A 15,602-nucleotide genomic window follows, 5' to 3' on the forward strand; every position below is an offset into this window, starting at 1 on the left:
TATTCTATGTTATGTTATGCTAAGTACTAAGCTAAACTCCCCTCCACTTAACCCATTCCAACAAATTTTATTTCAGCTCAACTCAACTCACATAAACTATCCTTAATTTTAGCGGTTGAATTTCAACCGCTGGGCGAACACTAGTATAGATAAATCCGTAACATATGTACATCTTCGATAAAAAAAAATTTTATAAAAATCAACGATAATTTTTAGCCATTTGAAACTTGATATGATAATTGATTTGTATAATTTCATACTCGAAGTAGCTGTCAGTGTCAAATTCACAGGTTGAGAGCCACTACATTATCTGTATGTACTTTATATTGTTGTTGCCGCCTACGTCTTAAGTAGTAGTACTCTGTGGTAGATACAGTAGTGCAAGTCGCTGAGTGCCAGTAGTATATATTCCCGTTCACAGATCAGATACTTCTACTTAGCTTGTCTTGAAATGGTGAAATGGACTTCTCCACGCCTTAACGAGAAAGCGCTCGAACAATATATTTTTGCTTCAACGAGTACCAGTTTTATTTCCTCAAATGCACATATTTACTAAGTATAGAGTTGCTATTATTACTTCTTTCCGTTCTGTATATTGCTTTGGCTTTTACTTATTTCAACTTCCCTTTTCCCTTTTTTTGTGAGGAACATAAAAAAACGTGAATTTACACTTCCATCCTTTGTTGAGTATTTTCCACTTTTGCCGAAATTGCTACTGATAAATATTTAATTCTTTTATTTGTATGCTACGAGTATCAACTCTCTGCAATATGCTGCTTTTTCAACATCATATTTACTGCACATACAAACAAACATGAGTACCTATAACTTTTCATTCATTCTGTAGCATCCGCAGACTCGCATAGTACATACATACATAGGTACTCACTAGGGTGTTCGATTATGCGCCTTTTTTCCAAATCCGGATGTCGAGTTATTCGAAAAATTGGAATTTGGAAGAAACGGTGCTCGATTTTTTAAATTGTGAAAAAACCCGAATAAGTAAACCGGTTTTATTTTACATAGTTTTCACACAGTGAAAATGCTTATGTTGGTATGAAGTCATGACCAAAAATTACAGCAAAACTATTAAAAGTAAACATACATACATAGCTTTTATTTAGAAAAGACCAAAACAAAACAAGCTTAAAGATTTTTTTTCAGATCAGAAGTAAGACAAATAGAAATCAGCGAAAAACTTAACTTTGGTCTTATTTTAAAATTTTTTTTTTTTACTTTATTGCATAATTTCTGACTTGTTCGGATTTGAGTAGCGCTCTCGCCGCCGCAGCCGAAAGCTTAGATTTGCCTACAGCCACTCAGAATGTCCATGGTTAAATTTCTGGTCCCAGCAACATCAAAAACATTCTTTTTTTTTCAAAAAGCGATCGCCCCTCGGCAGTCAATGGCAAACCTCCGAATGTACTTCGGCCATAAAAAAAACTTCTTCGGAGGTGGAGTAAAATTGTAGATGTCTCCATTTGTGTAACAACATCAAGAAGCAGAGCACGAATTGTAGGAGAAGCTCGGCCAAACACGTAGCAAACGTTTAAGCATCAAATTTTCACTTATCGAAATCAAATATGATATGTATTCTGTTAATTTTAAAACTATTTAGCGGTTTCCATTGAAAGTGGAAAAAGCCTTGAAAACTTCGAAAAACTCAAAACTTTTATTGTCATGCCAAGATTTGTATGAAATGAAAAAAACGGTTTGCTCGTTACAAAATCCGGTTTATTCGATATTCGAAACCGATTTGAAAAAAACGAGTCAATCACCCTAGTACTTACTCACTCACTGGGTGCCAATGCCCTCTTCGTCAGCACAAGCAAGAAATCTCTACAAAATTTTTACCAATTTTTTTTTTTGTCTTTTTTTACGAAAAGTTCGAAAAACTTCTACTCAGCTGCTTCTGAAATGTGTGACATTGATTTATGATTATTCGCAATTTATTTATCACTTGAGCACTCATGTTTTTGCTTGCATACATACAGTGACGAACAAAAGTATTGGCACAGTGAATTTTTCGCAATATACCGAAAATTGCCAAAAATCAACGCGATTTTCTAGCGACTTCAAACTTGCACTTTGTTATATTAAATTTGAATGGGCTATAAAACTGCATACTTAGGATTTTTCTAAAAAGTCTTAATAAAAAGTTGCAAATTAGTGTGCCAATTTAATGAATTTTCCTAAGTTTAGCACAAAGTTTAGAGATTTTATTATTATATTTTCTGGTGTAGAATGAACAATATTTTTATGAAAAATTATCGAAAATAAATTAGTATAAAAAACTTTGCACATATTGCAAAAAATTCACTGTGCCAATACTTTTGTTCGGCACTGTATGTATATTGCTATCTCTTTACAAATGCTTTGCTTGCTATTTTATGTGTTTTGCATCTGCAACAAATTGCAATGTAGAGCAGAGTATGTATGCATTTGATATTGTTATTTAGCAGCAGCTAGAGCAAACGAGTGTAAATTAAAAAGCACTCAAATGTCTGCATTTGATTTGAAAATTTAAACTATAAATTGCATAAATAATGATGTTGCATAGAAAAAACTTACGTACAATTCACAATCCGATGTCACAGCTTGATAATCACTTGCTGCTACAAAACTGTATTTGTATAAGCGTTTATACATATCTACGTACATATTTTGTTAGAAATTATTCATTTCTCTCATCAAAAACTATATGCAGCTAAATTAAAATTTCGTGGTCCACATTCAACCTCCTTCCCACACACTTGCCTTATTGCATTCCATGCCTGCATGCTCTTGCGCACACCTTTTGGCGATTTTCATGCCACAAACTAATTTCAAAAGTTTCAACAAATAGTGCTCATATTTACTATTCAACTCGCCATCAGCCACAAATTCATCTTCAGCAAAACTTTTACGCCAACACAAGCGAGGAAAACTCGTTAGCTTTGATAGTGCGCACCCAGCGAGAAATTTAGTGATACGAATATTTTTCAATCGTAAAACCTGCGGCGCGGTCAGTACCTATAACTTTTAATATTGAAATGACGTACCCTCAAACAAAGCTAAATTATTTTTTCATGTTGTTTTTTTTTTGCACAGGTAGTCGAAATGAATTTGTTACCAAAACTCTACTTTTGTGGTAATAATATTTTTAGCAAGTCCACTTATTTTTAAACGAATTTCCGTCATCGCTTGTCAAGTTTGGTTTTCGGCGTTGCATCATCTTCAAGCTAATTTTTTCGTTCGCAGTCCTTTCGGTTGCAATTTCTGTTAGTGAGGAGTAGAAACCAAAGCCAAGATAGCAGATTTGCGATATTTCGAAAGCTGGCCCATGACAGGGGAGGTATTTTAGTGTGCCTTTGGAGTTATCTTCGTCCCATGCCATGTGTCAGTCCTAATTTCAACGCATGCGATGGCGTGAGACTGTGTCCCGAATGTAGCCGAACTAGAATCTTGGTATCCAGCCATGAAAGTGCTAAAATAAAGTTGGAGACTTTTGATTGATGAAGTGCGGATTCTTTTCCGTTTACTGATTCCATTTTCGGATACTTTGACGATCCGTTTTCCCACTAAAGTGTGCCGCAGAAACGTATGTACAGACAACAGTATGGGAAACGAATACGTTTTCGGCTGTTTTTTCTGAAATTTGTCTGATTGAATTTTTCGTTCAATACGCTTTCCTTCTGCACTTCACAGATACATTTACGTGGTTCGAAGGAAATAAAATAAAATTAGGAAGCGCCTGACGGAATTCGCAGCTTCTGTCCACTGCAGATAACATGCAATTTCAATATTTTTTTTTTGTTTTTTGTCTTGATTATTCACTTCACGGGTACTTTTTCAGAACGAACGCGGTCATTTTAATATGCGCGTAATTGATTTGAATATTTACCAATATACAGTACTTTCGTTGACGTTTATAGTTAGATCAGTAACGCTTCTATTTGATTTTTGTATTTTTTCCCCCTCAGTGTAGGGTCTTTGCCTGAAGAAGCTTTACGTTCGAAACACTTTGTCGTCAGTGTTGTTACTAAAAACTATATTTTTTCTAGAAACTAAGAGGTTCCTCTATTAAGAGATATTACAAAGTCTAGAGTTAGGCAAGGAAAGATTTGTTAGAGATCTAAAACAGATGCTGGCATGTACAGGCGTAATAATGTAAATAAAGTTGTAAATGGTCTTCGTAAACTCGAAAATGCGTAGAAGGGATAGGGTTCGTTTCTTCCGGGCAGAGGTAGAGAAAGTATTATTTTGTGCTTTTGATATCATGATCGTCAGAGCAACTATGACAGTAGCAATTGGACAGAAAGTCCCTTCTGCTGGCGTCCGCTACCACAACAAATCGGCAAACAAATCAACTCATTTCGGCATCCGCGGTAGCCGAGCGGTAAGAGCGTACTACGATTGCGTAGGTCCCAGGTTCGATACTCGCTTCGAGCGTGTTCCCAAAATTTTTTTTATTTATATTTATTTATTTTATTTGATTTATATATGTATTTTATTTTAGTTTATTTTATTTTAGTTTATTTTATTTTATTTTCTTTTGTTTTATTTCATATTATTTAAGTTATTATAGGTAATTAAAATGTTAAGAGTTAACTTTTTTCAAAAAGGCGCACACCGAATTGAATTAATTAAAAAAAAAAAAAAAAAAAATTATGCTGACCATGGGACTCGAACCCGCGACCTCGCGGAGCGTTAATCCGTGATACTGTCGTTAGGGTGCAATTTTAATCGGAACAATTGTACCGTTAAAGCCGGTTAATGTTACCGTCGGTCTATGTTTTAGAGCGAAAATCGTTATGCACAAATTCTTAAAATTAGATTCGCTTTTTAAAATTGGATAGCTAATCTGCGGTGTGCTCCCTCAAAAAGTCCGTTCGCTTAACACGAGTTCACGAAAATGTCGTTAAAGCTGTGAATTGTATAGCCTGTAGGCTACCTTATTGTTTATTATCTTATTTGTCCTCATTTGTGCAGTCTGTCCTAGGAAAAAAATGTATAACATATCCTTTTGAACTTCAATGCTTTGCATTTCCTGTTGGGTATTTGCTCATTCTGCTCGTTAAACTTATAAATTTTCAAGGACCCACTAACCGCGGAAAGTGCATAAGTTTACGTACAAAATGTATGTATGTATGTACGACGTGTGTTTATTGGCACACAAGAGGCCACCACTAAAATAAGTAAACCACCAAAATAAGCAGCTAACCAAAAACCAAAAGATTCACAGAGTAGCCCACAGCTAAACAACTAACCATAACATGACCAAAGCGTTGGCTACAAAAAGTTGCTAGATTTGTATGAATATAAGAAATCTATGAATATATAAATATACGTATGTATGTGCAATTTGTAGATATGTATGCACGTATTTGCTGAAAAAATAAGTTGCAATTTACTTTTCAACGCCGATTCGTACATAGCTGCATATCTACTTCTACTAGTCTACTTTCACATCACTGTGCATATTTATATTTGAGCACATAATTTAAAAAGTAATTAGCACAGTCAAATAAAAAAATGGGCGGCGAATGTGAACGTCAAACAAAAAAGGTAAAGGGCGGCAATCACATTCACAGGCAGCCATGAATTGAGTTATCTCATCGGTCGGATGCCATGTAAGCGGTGGCACGGATCTGAATGGATATGCAATACATACATATACGTAATGTAGCCGGACGCGGGCGTTGGCTGGCCGCTGCTACACGTTTACATCCGGCGACACAGCGACTGAACTCTTACATTTTTACTTACACACATACATACAAAACTACTCGTGTTCGCCTGCGGCTGTTGCTCAATTCAATGCAGCTCACCTTATCCCAGCAGCGATGATATGCACTTTTATATGGCTTTCTGAATACACTTTTGCACACACATGTACCTTACATTCCTGCCTCCGTGTGATCATTTGTATTCGGTGCTTGCAACCAGCAAGCTGCAAAATTTCATGGCGGTTAGTATCTCTTTAGAAGTGCTCCAGGTTACTGGGTGACCCAGTGGCAATAGCAGCAGCGGCAGCAGTAGTTGCAGCAATGTTTTTTTTTTTTTGTAAATGTATGCACGTGTGAGTGTGTGTATACAGTCGTAACTAGATAATTAAAACTTTAAGCGAATATTGATTTTAGCGCAACTTAAATATTTGATGAGGCGAGACAAGTTTGATTTATCGAATTTTAATTGCATTTTACAAACTGCCAATGTGTCGTACGATTATTTCTGTCTTGTCTCAATTGTAGAGAAGTAGTTGGAAATGCATATGTATAGGAGCGTACACTCAGCAACAAAATTATTCGTTCCGCGACCTTCCAAAAAAGGGATTTCCCGGCCAATAATACGGGAATTTACTTTTAAAAACAAACATGCAAATTTTGTGCTTAAAATGGTTTTGTCCAGGGCGGGAAGGGGTTGTTGGTTAGTTTTTTAGTGTAGAGTTCGCTATAGAAAAAACCAAAGAACAAAAAAATCTACGGAAAAAGACTGAATAAGTCGCAATGTCTCAGAGGACTTCGCTAAAGGGGAGCTCGGTCTAAAGGAGCTTAACTGCATTTGTAAATTGAAATTTTATTTTAAATATGCCCTCGGCAACAAAATATTTTAAAACCAAAAAAAAAAAAAATACCAAAACTCGCTACATTCAGCTTTGACTACATAGTTTCTTTATACCCGAAATCTCTCACTTTTTAACCGTAGAGAGACCGTAAAATATAATTCGCAATTCCAACCTGTGCATAATTTTTATGCCTACCTGTATTTTATAAAAATAGTAGGCACGTCCCCTTAAAATGAGATTTTTAAGATATTTTTTTTGTCTTAATTTCTAATTTTATCTATACATGGACCGCTAAATGAATAAAAGTATTGTACATATGTCCTAAGACATGTACGATCACTATCTAACCCCAAAGCAACTTTGAATTTGTGAAATCCTATTAGGAGAGTCGGCACAAAAGTACATAAAAATAGATGAAAACTCGGGCTGTGAAAAAAAAAATCATATCGTTTTTTCCCAAGATAATTTAATAATTCCTTCTAATGACTTGTGAAAAAATTTGACTTTATTAATTTTGCTTTTAATTTTTAATGTTTTTTTTTTGTTTTTTTTTTGTTTTTTTTTTTGTCCTAAAAACAATTAAATTCAACAATTTTACTGAGACCGTTTTTTAATGAAAAGACTTCAAAATTTTTTCTTAATATTTTGAGGCCGGGCACGATTTCTATGGATACAAAAAAAAAAAAACACATACATACGCTGCAAGACGAAAGTAAAGATTGTTTTCTCATGTGCTCAATATAAAGGACAAATTCAATGAAAGGGATTTTTTCGGACCTTTACAGATTTTTCGGAATTCTTCGTGTCCTATTTAGAATTTTCTGCAACTTTTGTGATTTTTCGAGACTATTCGGGTTCCTTGTGTTTTCTGTATCAGAATAGACATATCAGCGGATTTGTGGATATTTTTAGTGAAATTTCAGTTTCGGACGCGTTAAGTAAAGTAGCTTAACTTCTTAAACTTGGCATAATAATGATCCTACGCGATTGAGTTTTTCTCCTCTGAGGTCAATATAATTTTCTATTTAGGATCAATCAAAACGGCTGAAACTATAAGAATACATTGATTATACGACATACCAAATATTAAAATTTGGATCAGTTTTTGATCGCATTTGTAGCACTTTTTTTTGTTTTTGTGGCTTGAACCATTTTTTCTATGTAACTTTATTCCTTAAATACAAAAGGGACAAATCAGCGTAATAATTACATATTATATTTTATATATAATTATATTATATATTATATTTTTATGCATTTTTCTAGTTCATATGCCTTTTTTCACTTTTATTTGAAAACACAAAATACATAATTTTAAAATAATTCACTCGCAAACGATTTTCTTACACACTGTACGTGTATAAATGCAATCACATGCGATGACTCACTATCTGCGCCAGTGTTGCCAGTTTATTTATTTCTCCCTAGATTTAGTGTCATTCTGGGCCATTAGGGATAAAAAATCTTTAGGGATTTTTTCTAATATCTAAAATTGAATTTATTGTTTTTTATATGTTTATAATTTTTTATAATTATTTAATAAAGTTTTCCCCTTTTGTTAATGTAGGTAACATTTTCTAAATCTTTTAATACTGTTGGTATTCACTCTTGCCTGGTTATCAGGTTGTCTGATTAAAAATTACTATTTTATCGTGTATTACATAATTGTAAACTGAATCAAAAAATTACCAGATAACCTGATAACCAGACAATTGTGCACACCCACAATTTTAGTTTATTTCCATACAATATGGTCAATTTGTATTTTTTTTTTTATTTTTAATTGTGTGATAGAAAAATTAAGAAAGTAATTGCAATTAAATAAATTGTAATTAATTTAATTGCAATGTGCAATTAAAAGTTTAATTGCAATTCCTTTTTTAATAAATTCATAAGTTGATTGAAGAATTAATTGGTTAATGGCCAACACTTCTATATACCCGAGTTACTAATATCTAGCAACCCTGGATACCTACAAACTATTAGCCCGATCGTTAATATTCCTGGGGAATTCGTTCTCCGGGAATTTGTTTCTCCAGAGAAAGAAATCCCCCAATAATTAACACCCAGGGAGCAGCATTTTCCCCCAAAAATTTGGGAGGAGGAAATTCGAACTTCGAAAAAGTTGTTTGCCACTTTTTTGACAGCTCAACTCCGCAATTTAACATAAAAAAATACAAAAATTGGAATTTTTATTCATGATAGGAAGAAAGGGAAAAGAGAGAAAACTCCCGGGAGTTTCTGTTCAGAATCGGCCTGTATATACATTTAGGGTTTTCTTTTTTAAAGAGAATCGAAATGACTTAAGGGTTTAGTTATAAGGACCACCTGGCAACACTGATCTGCACACTTTCACTTTGTTGTTAGCCTCGTTAGCGTGCTACCTTGCATACTTTTAGGCGCTTACAGTAGCTACACTTATGAACTTGCACGCATCCGCCTTTTTGCTCATCCATTCCGCGTGCGTTCTGAGGTGTGTTCGTTAGGTGTGGCCTAGCGTTGTCGCTGCAGCTTTATTCAAATATGTACGGGTGGGTGCAAATTTGCTATCGGATATGCTTCTGCATACCTAGTACATATTTCCATATGCATATGAATGGGACACGAATCTTTGTAATGTCCTAGACCAACTTTTGCACAGCTGTGCTCCAATTCAATGCTCCCAGTGGTGTCGACATTATTTCCACTCCGTAATTTTCTGTTTTTTACTTGTAACCTTTTTTATTTACTGTGTAAATTGTGGCAAATAAAAAAGGTTGTCGTTGGTGGTGGTGTCGGTGTGGCGGCATTACATTTGCTTGGCTACTTTCGCTGACATCCTTTTTGGTGCGCTGCGCCCTTCGTTACGGCAACTTGAACACATACAATTAGTGGGGCTTTTGTATGCATATCTATGTATGTATGTTTGTATGTATTGCATGTGCGTCGTTAGGTGCGCTTGTTAAGGTTATGTATATGCATGAACACAACTGACGCAAGCACTTGCTATAGCAATTTAGATTGCATGAAATAATTGTGCAATAAAAAAATCATCTATGTACTTGAATTTAACTGTGCATTTTTTAAACAAAATTCCACGCCCTATATGGCTGCATGTGCAGGCATTTGTATCTACATATATATATGTATATGTGTGCAGTGATTTTTATATGTACATATTTATGTAGTTGAATTGCATTTTTATGCCATCAGTTCACTTACATACATACATACTTCAGCTATGCCGAAATGAAGTCAAGCATGTGGCAGTAGGCAATCGCTATCATCCATTGTACTTCCGGACACTGGAAATGGAAATGATGATTTCCATTTTTGCTGCCGCCCATTTAAACGGAAACGCATAGTTCGCCGCCATTTTTCCGTAGTCGCAATTCCCTTAAGCTTCCGTAATTTGCTGTAGTTGCACTTAAATTGTGTGGCAGCCATACCACAACAGTTCAGCGATTGCCTCGAAAGTGGGTTATAGTATATAGCCTGCAGCTTTAATTTGTGGTGGTGCACATGTACAGTGACTCAGACAAATGTCCACATGTTGTTGTTTTTTTTTTTTGGTTTTATTCGTAATGTTTTTCTAGCAAATTTTCTTGTTGTTATTTTTCTATAAAAAAAAAATACCGTCCAAGCGTTAACCTAAAATTTTTTTAAGGAAAATTCAAGCAATTTTCATCAAAATTTCATATTTCTAATCTGAATCTTTGAACATTTTTGGGAATGCCGTTTTATAGCTCATACAATTTTAGTCTAATGAAGTGCATCTTTCAATCGACTAAAAAATCGCGTTGATTTTTGAGATTATTATTATTATTTTTTTTTGAGACGGCGTTGATTTTTTGAAATTTTGTTGCTAACGTTCTCCCACGTTTTATTTCATAAGAATTCATGCTTATATTGAAAAAACTGCAATAATTCGCCAACAAAAAAAAATTCTCAAAAATCAAGGGATTTTTTAGCCGTTTGAAACTTGCATTTCATTACACTAAAGTTGTATGGGCTATAAAACTGCAGATCCAAAAATGTTCTAAAGATTCCGACTAAAAAGAAATTTTGTTAAAAATTTGTTGACTTTTCCTAAATTTTGTATAAAGTTTGAAACTGTGATTTATACGGTTTTGATTAAAGCTTGAACGGTATTTTTATAAAAAATAAAAAATAAAAAATTTTTGGTCGAAAACACATCACAAATATTGAAAAAAAAATCAACCGAGGTCGTCATTTGTTTGAGTCACTGTATGTATATAAATGTGTGTGTGTGTGTGTGTGTGTGTGTGTGTGTGTGTGTGTGTGTGTGNGTGTGTGTGTGTGTGTGTGTGTGTGTGTGTGTGTGTGTGTGTGTGTGTGTGTGTGTGTGTGTGTGTGTGTGTGTGTGTGTGTGTGTGTGTGTGTGTGTGTGTGTGTGTGTGTGGGTGTGTGTGTGTGTGTGAGTAAATTGCATTTGCAGACTGGTTGAGTCGCATTTACAGTTAGCGGTTTATTTCAATTAATAAAATTCAGCATTTAAATTTTAAATGTTGAGGGTTCGGCTGGGGAAAAATGAAAGATAAATTAACAAAGGGTGCAGCCATAGCTGTTTAAAGTCTTTCGATTATTCTCCACTTCTATTCATATAAAAAAAGGGAAGAGCGTTTCTATTACTTTTTTTTTTTTGAATTCTTCATAACCATCCTTGCAGGTAGTACATACCTTAAGAATGCCCTTCTCCAGCTTTATTGTACATACATCTCTGCAGCTGTGTGTGTGACAGCAAATGCAATTTTTCTCTTTATTTTCTTCGCTTCACCTTCCTTCGCTTCCTTACTAATCTCTTTATCCTTTTTCTTCTTTATATATTTTACAGACTGGCGTAGCACCGACAGCACCGACCACCATGATCGCGTCCAGCGGCAATTGTCCGTTTCATCCGATAGCAAATTGCTGGACGATGACATTCGAGAGGAGACGCGCGTTATTATGCGTCCGAAAAAGCCGCCCAGACCTAAATCGGAGGTTTTCCTCAACAAACAAGAAACGCATCCGCGACGGAAACGATTTAGTGCTTTTGGTGTAAGTATTTACCAGCAACTGCTTTTATACATATTTTTTTTTTATTGTATGTAATGACTTTTAGTAAAAAGGGAAGCATGTAATAGGAAAAGGCTAGTACTTAGAAAGAAATGAAATGTGCGAAAATAATGGTGTTGTAATGGGGCGCTTTAATATGTAGTAGTGGTTAGATAAGTTGTATAAAAATGGAAATACATATATATTAATTTTTATTTGTTTTTTTGTTTTTGAGATTTGTATTTACTGTTTCGTTATCATCAAGACTCGCATGACTCGGAAACCTCAAAAGGTAGCCTTTTAGGGCCAGTACACTTTTTATAACTGTTTGATTTGTTTACAGTATCTTAAACGCAGGTATTCGCGGGGACAGATTTGAGAATCCACTTTGATAGCAGTGCGTCTTAGAGTTTTTAGTAAGTAATATCTTGCCTATTTTTCAGTCCAGGTATAAACTACATATCTGCGTACAAAACTTTATTTTTAAACGGGTGAAAAACCTCTTCAAAAATGTTTATGAAATTAAGCTCTCTTAAACCTTTTTTTCGTTTGACACTTGTATTGTAATAAATATTTAATTGAACTTATTAACTTACACTGCCGGCAAAAAGTATTGGCACAGCAAATTTTTCACAATGTATGCAACAAATTTTATTTTAATATTTTTCCGCCAATTTTTTATAAAAATATTCTACAACAAAAAACATAAAAATATAATTCCTAAGCTTATGCAAAACTCGCGAACATTCCAGATTTTTCAGAATTTTTTTGAGTATTTAGTTTTGGAGCCCATTAAATTCTAGCAAAAAAATATAAGTTTGAAGTTAGTCAAAAATCGCATTGATTTTTGAGATTTTTTTTTTGTTGAAGGTGTTTTGCATATTTTCCATTTTTTTTTCGATTTTTTTTTGTATTGAAGAGGCTGCGTGAAAAAAAAATTTGCCAAAAATCAACGGTAATTCCTAGCTACTTAAAACTTGTACTTTATTAGAATAAAATGGATTGAGCTACAAATTTGCATACTCGAATAAAATTCTAAATAAAATCTGGTTTGAAAGTTGAAAATTTGCGTGAAAATTTGCTGAATTTTCGTGTGTTTTGCACAAAGTTTAGGAATTATATTTTGATTTTTCTTATTGCAGAACGAAACATATTTGAATAAAAACTTGGCGAAAAAATAAAAATAAAAATTGTTGTATATATTGCGTAAAATTTGCTGCGCCAATACTTTTTGCAGCTTTATAGCTAAGTTTTTTGGTCCAAATTTGAAATTGCTTCAGAATCTTATATAAAATGTGTACACTAAAGCGGTTGAAAATTAATACAATAAAGAAGACTAGACTTTTGGAAATAAATTTATGATATAAAGATAACTAGGAAAAATAAAGCGGCAATTAAAATTTAATTTGTTTTTCAAACAAAATTCTTTAACGAAAATCTACCGAAATGAGAAAAAATTTACCTTTTTACCAACGCAAATTTTTTCTACCAATTTTGTTAATAATTTACCAAAGTGGCAACCCTGGTTAGGATCTTTATGAGTTAATAGAGCTGGAAAACTATCGATGGGCGTGGCCGTCGACAGTCTCGATAGTCGATAGTCACAACCATCGATAGTATCGATACTATTGAAAATGTCGACACTATCGATAGTACTATTCCAAATTATTCCAAAAATTAAACATAACAACTATTATTGAAAATGAGATCAGAATTGCTAAAATATGGCCATATTTTTGTTTAGGGACAAAAGTTTATCAGTTTATTTTTGGCTTCAAGCAGCATCTGCGCTCTAAAACTATTTGCCCTGCTTTGTTAAATGTCCCTTCCGATTTACAAGATGAAGCAGGCTTTTGTTCTTACTGAATAATGTATGAATGACACGTCTTTTCTGCGCTGGTAATAAAAAGTTTGTAACCGGTAAATAAAGTTCCTGTCAATTTTTAAACCCTTTTCGCATTCTGTGTATTCTTGTAACCGGTAAATTTTGTTACCATCTCATAAGCTGGTAACAAAGTATTGCCCCGTGAAATACGCAATGCCAGAATTTGCACAAAATCTCCGGTTACAAAATCTTCGGTAACGTGCAGAATAGACCTTTGAGTGAAAACTATCGATTGTGCTTACAAAACCATCGATATTTTCCATAGTCAAAAACCATCGATACTATCAATATTGTCATCGATAGTTTTCCAGCTCCATGAGTTAAGGTAACGATATACATACATATGTACATATATTACATGCAGCTTGATTTCGTTCGTCTGTTCAACTTGCGATTTGCACACACGCACCCCTATAACTGACTACTCTGGCAAAATATTTTTTCATATGTACCACCCTGTCATCATTGGCAACAAAATTTAATACAATGCGTCACTCTGTGTGCCACTTTGTTTGCCGGCTGCTTTTTGCTGACTTCCTCACACATTCAACCACCACTAAATAAGTGAGCTGCTACTAAAATAATATTCATTCTTCACTTCATAGCATGGAAAAATTTCTTTGACATGCGATTGCTTCCAACTTAACACGTTTTCAATTCTCAACTGCATTTTATAGTTTGGCCTACAAAGAGTTAAATGTGAACGGTAATAGTTAAGATTTTGTTAAGGCAAAAATTTTTGATCTCTTTGGAATTTATCTTGATGGGACCCTTGCGTTTTATGGCGTATTGAGTGTCCCGATATTGAATACATTTACATATCGAAGGTTCGACAGAATATACAAAAGGATTGAATATATAGTAAACGGCTTTTGTTGGTTGATAGGAGGTACACATTTTTAATGCGTACTTAATTTGAAATTTTTGAGTTCAGGGCAAAGTATTTAAAAAAGTACTTAATTTGTAAATTTTAGTAAAAAGAAAAGTGGGCATATAAATTTTAATTCGTTAATTTAATTTTAAATTAAGTAATTAAATGATAATTGAGAGGAGCTAATTATAATTTTTGGGTACGCTTGAAATTAATTAAATACATGGTAATTAATTAATTTTAACAGACAAATTTTCAGCTTTTCGAATGATTGATGTACATACGCAGTTCGATGCCTGTGTGGATGTATGTACATATGTATGCATATTCGTACAAACGCTTGTGCTAACGATCGCGTAATATATATTTTTTAACATTATTTTAGGCGCTGGCGATCATAACAGGGAGCTATGTATACGTATTTTCTATTAACGTTTTAACCTTGATCTTTTTACTTACAGGGTGACTCGCCATTTGGAAAATCTGATGCCTACATAAAACTGGAACCGCTCGGTGAGGGTTCATATGCCACTGTCTACAAAGGCTTCAGCAAGTAAGTCAAGCAATAAAATAACAAAAAACGTTTTTATTCAATTGTAGGACAGTTTTAAATATTAATTTACGTAAATTATAATTTTACCTACAACATAAAAGCATAAAGTGAATATATTTTACCCTTTGCGACGATTTTGAAAATACATAATAACCGGTAAATTCGTTTTGTTTGCCCATAACCTTTTGAAGCTACAACCGATTTATTTCTATTTATTTTTCGCTAATACTACCCAAAAGACTGTCAACCATTTTTTAGGTAAAGAAAAAAAATGGTTGTGTTTGAATTGATAAGGCATAACGAATATCTAAAGGAAGACCGAAGTGATTTCCGTGTACGCGTATTTCTAATTTTTTTTTTTGCTATTTTTTCGGCGTTTTATGCCACCCTTTGGGCTTGGAAAAATGTAACCCTTTAACACATTCAGCTTTTACGTAAGCGCTTGCATTGAAAAGCTTTGGAAGGTCATGATCAAGCACACAAAATTACGAGTATTTGCACACATTAATTTTGCTGCCATCGAGTTGTGAGTTAGCGAGCCTGAGGCTCTTGTATGTAGCTAAAAGTTAGAACCTTTTTTTGTGCTTGTGATTTATTTGCTTATGAATTGTGTGGCAATTACTTTTGTTGTGAGTGTTGATGTTTTCTTTTATTTTTTTCCTTTCGTTGCTGCACTCATGTCATCCCTTTGGTGCTATTTACCGTCACC

General features: G+C 34.0%; 1 protein-coding gene across 1 annotated transcript in view; it reads left to right on the plus strand.

Annotated features, from left to right (window-relative positions):
* Eip63E (cyclin dependent kinase Eip63E) overlaps nt 1-15,602 on the plus strand; it is a 111,614-nt gene that overhangs the window by 54,047 nt on the left and 41,965 nt on the right. Inside the window, exons 4-5 of the mRNA XM_017613126.1 lie at nt 11,382-11,587; nt 14,802-14,893. Coding sequence (XP_017468615.1) covers nt 11,382-11,587; nt 14,802-14,893 — 298 coding nt within the window. The remainder of the gene's footprint in view (nt 1-11,381; nt 11,588-14,801; nt 14,894-15,602) is intronic.

This window comes from Rhagoletis zephyria, unplaced genomic scaffold, assembly GCF_001687245.7.
Source record: "Rhagoletis zephyria isolate East Lansing unplaced genomic scaffold, Rhagoletis_zephyria_1.1 Rzeph_scaffold_00017, whole genome shotgun sequence".
Lineage (NCBI taxonomy): Eukaryota > Metazoa > Arthropoda > Insecta > Diptera > Tephritidae > Rhagoletis > Rhagoletis zephyria.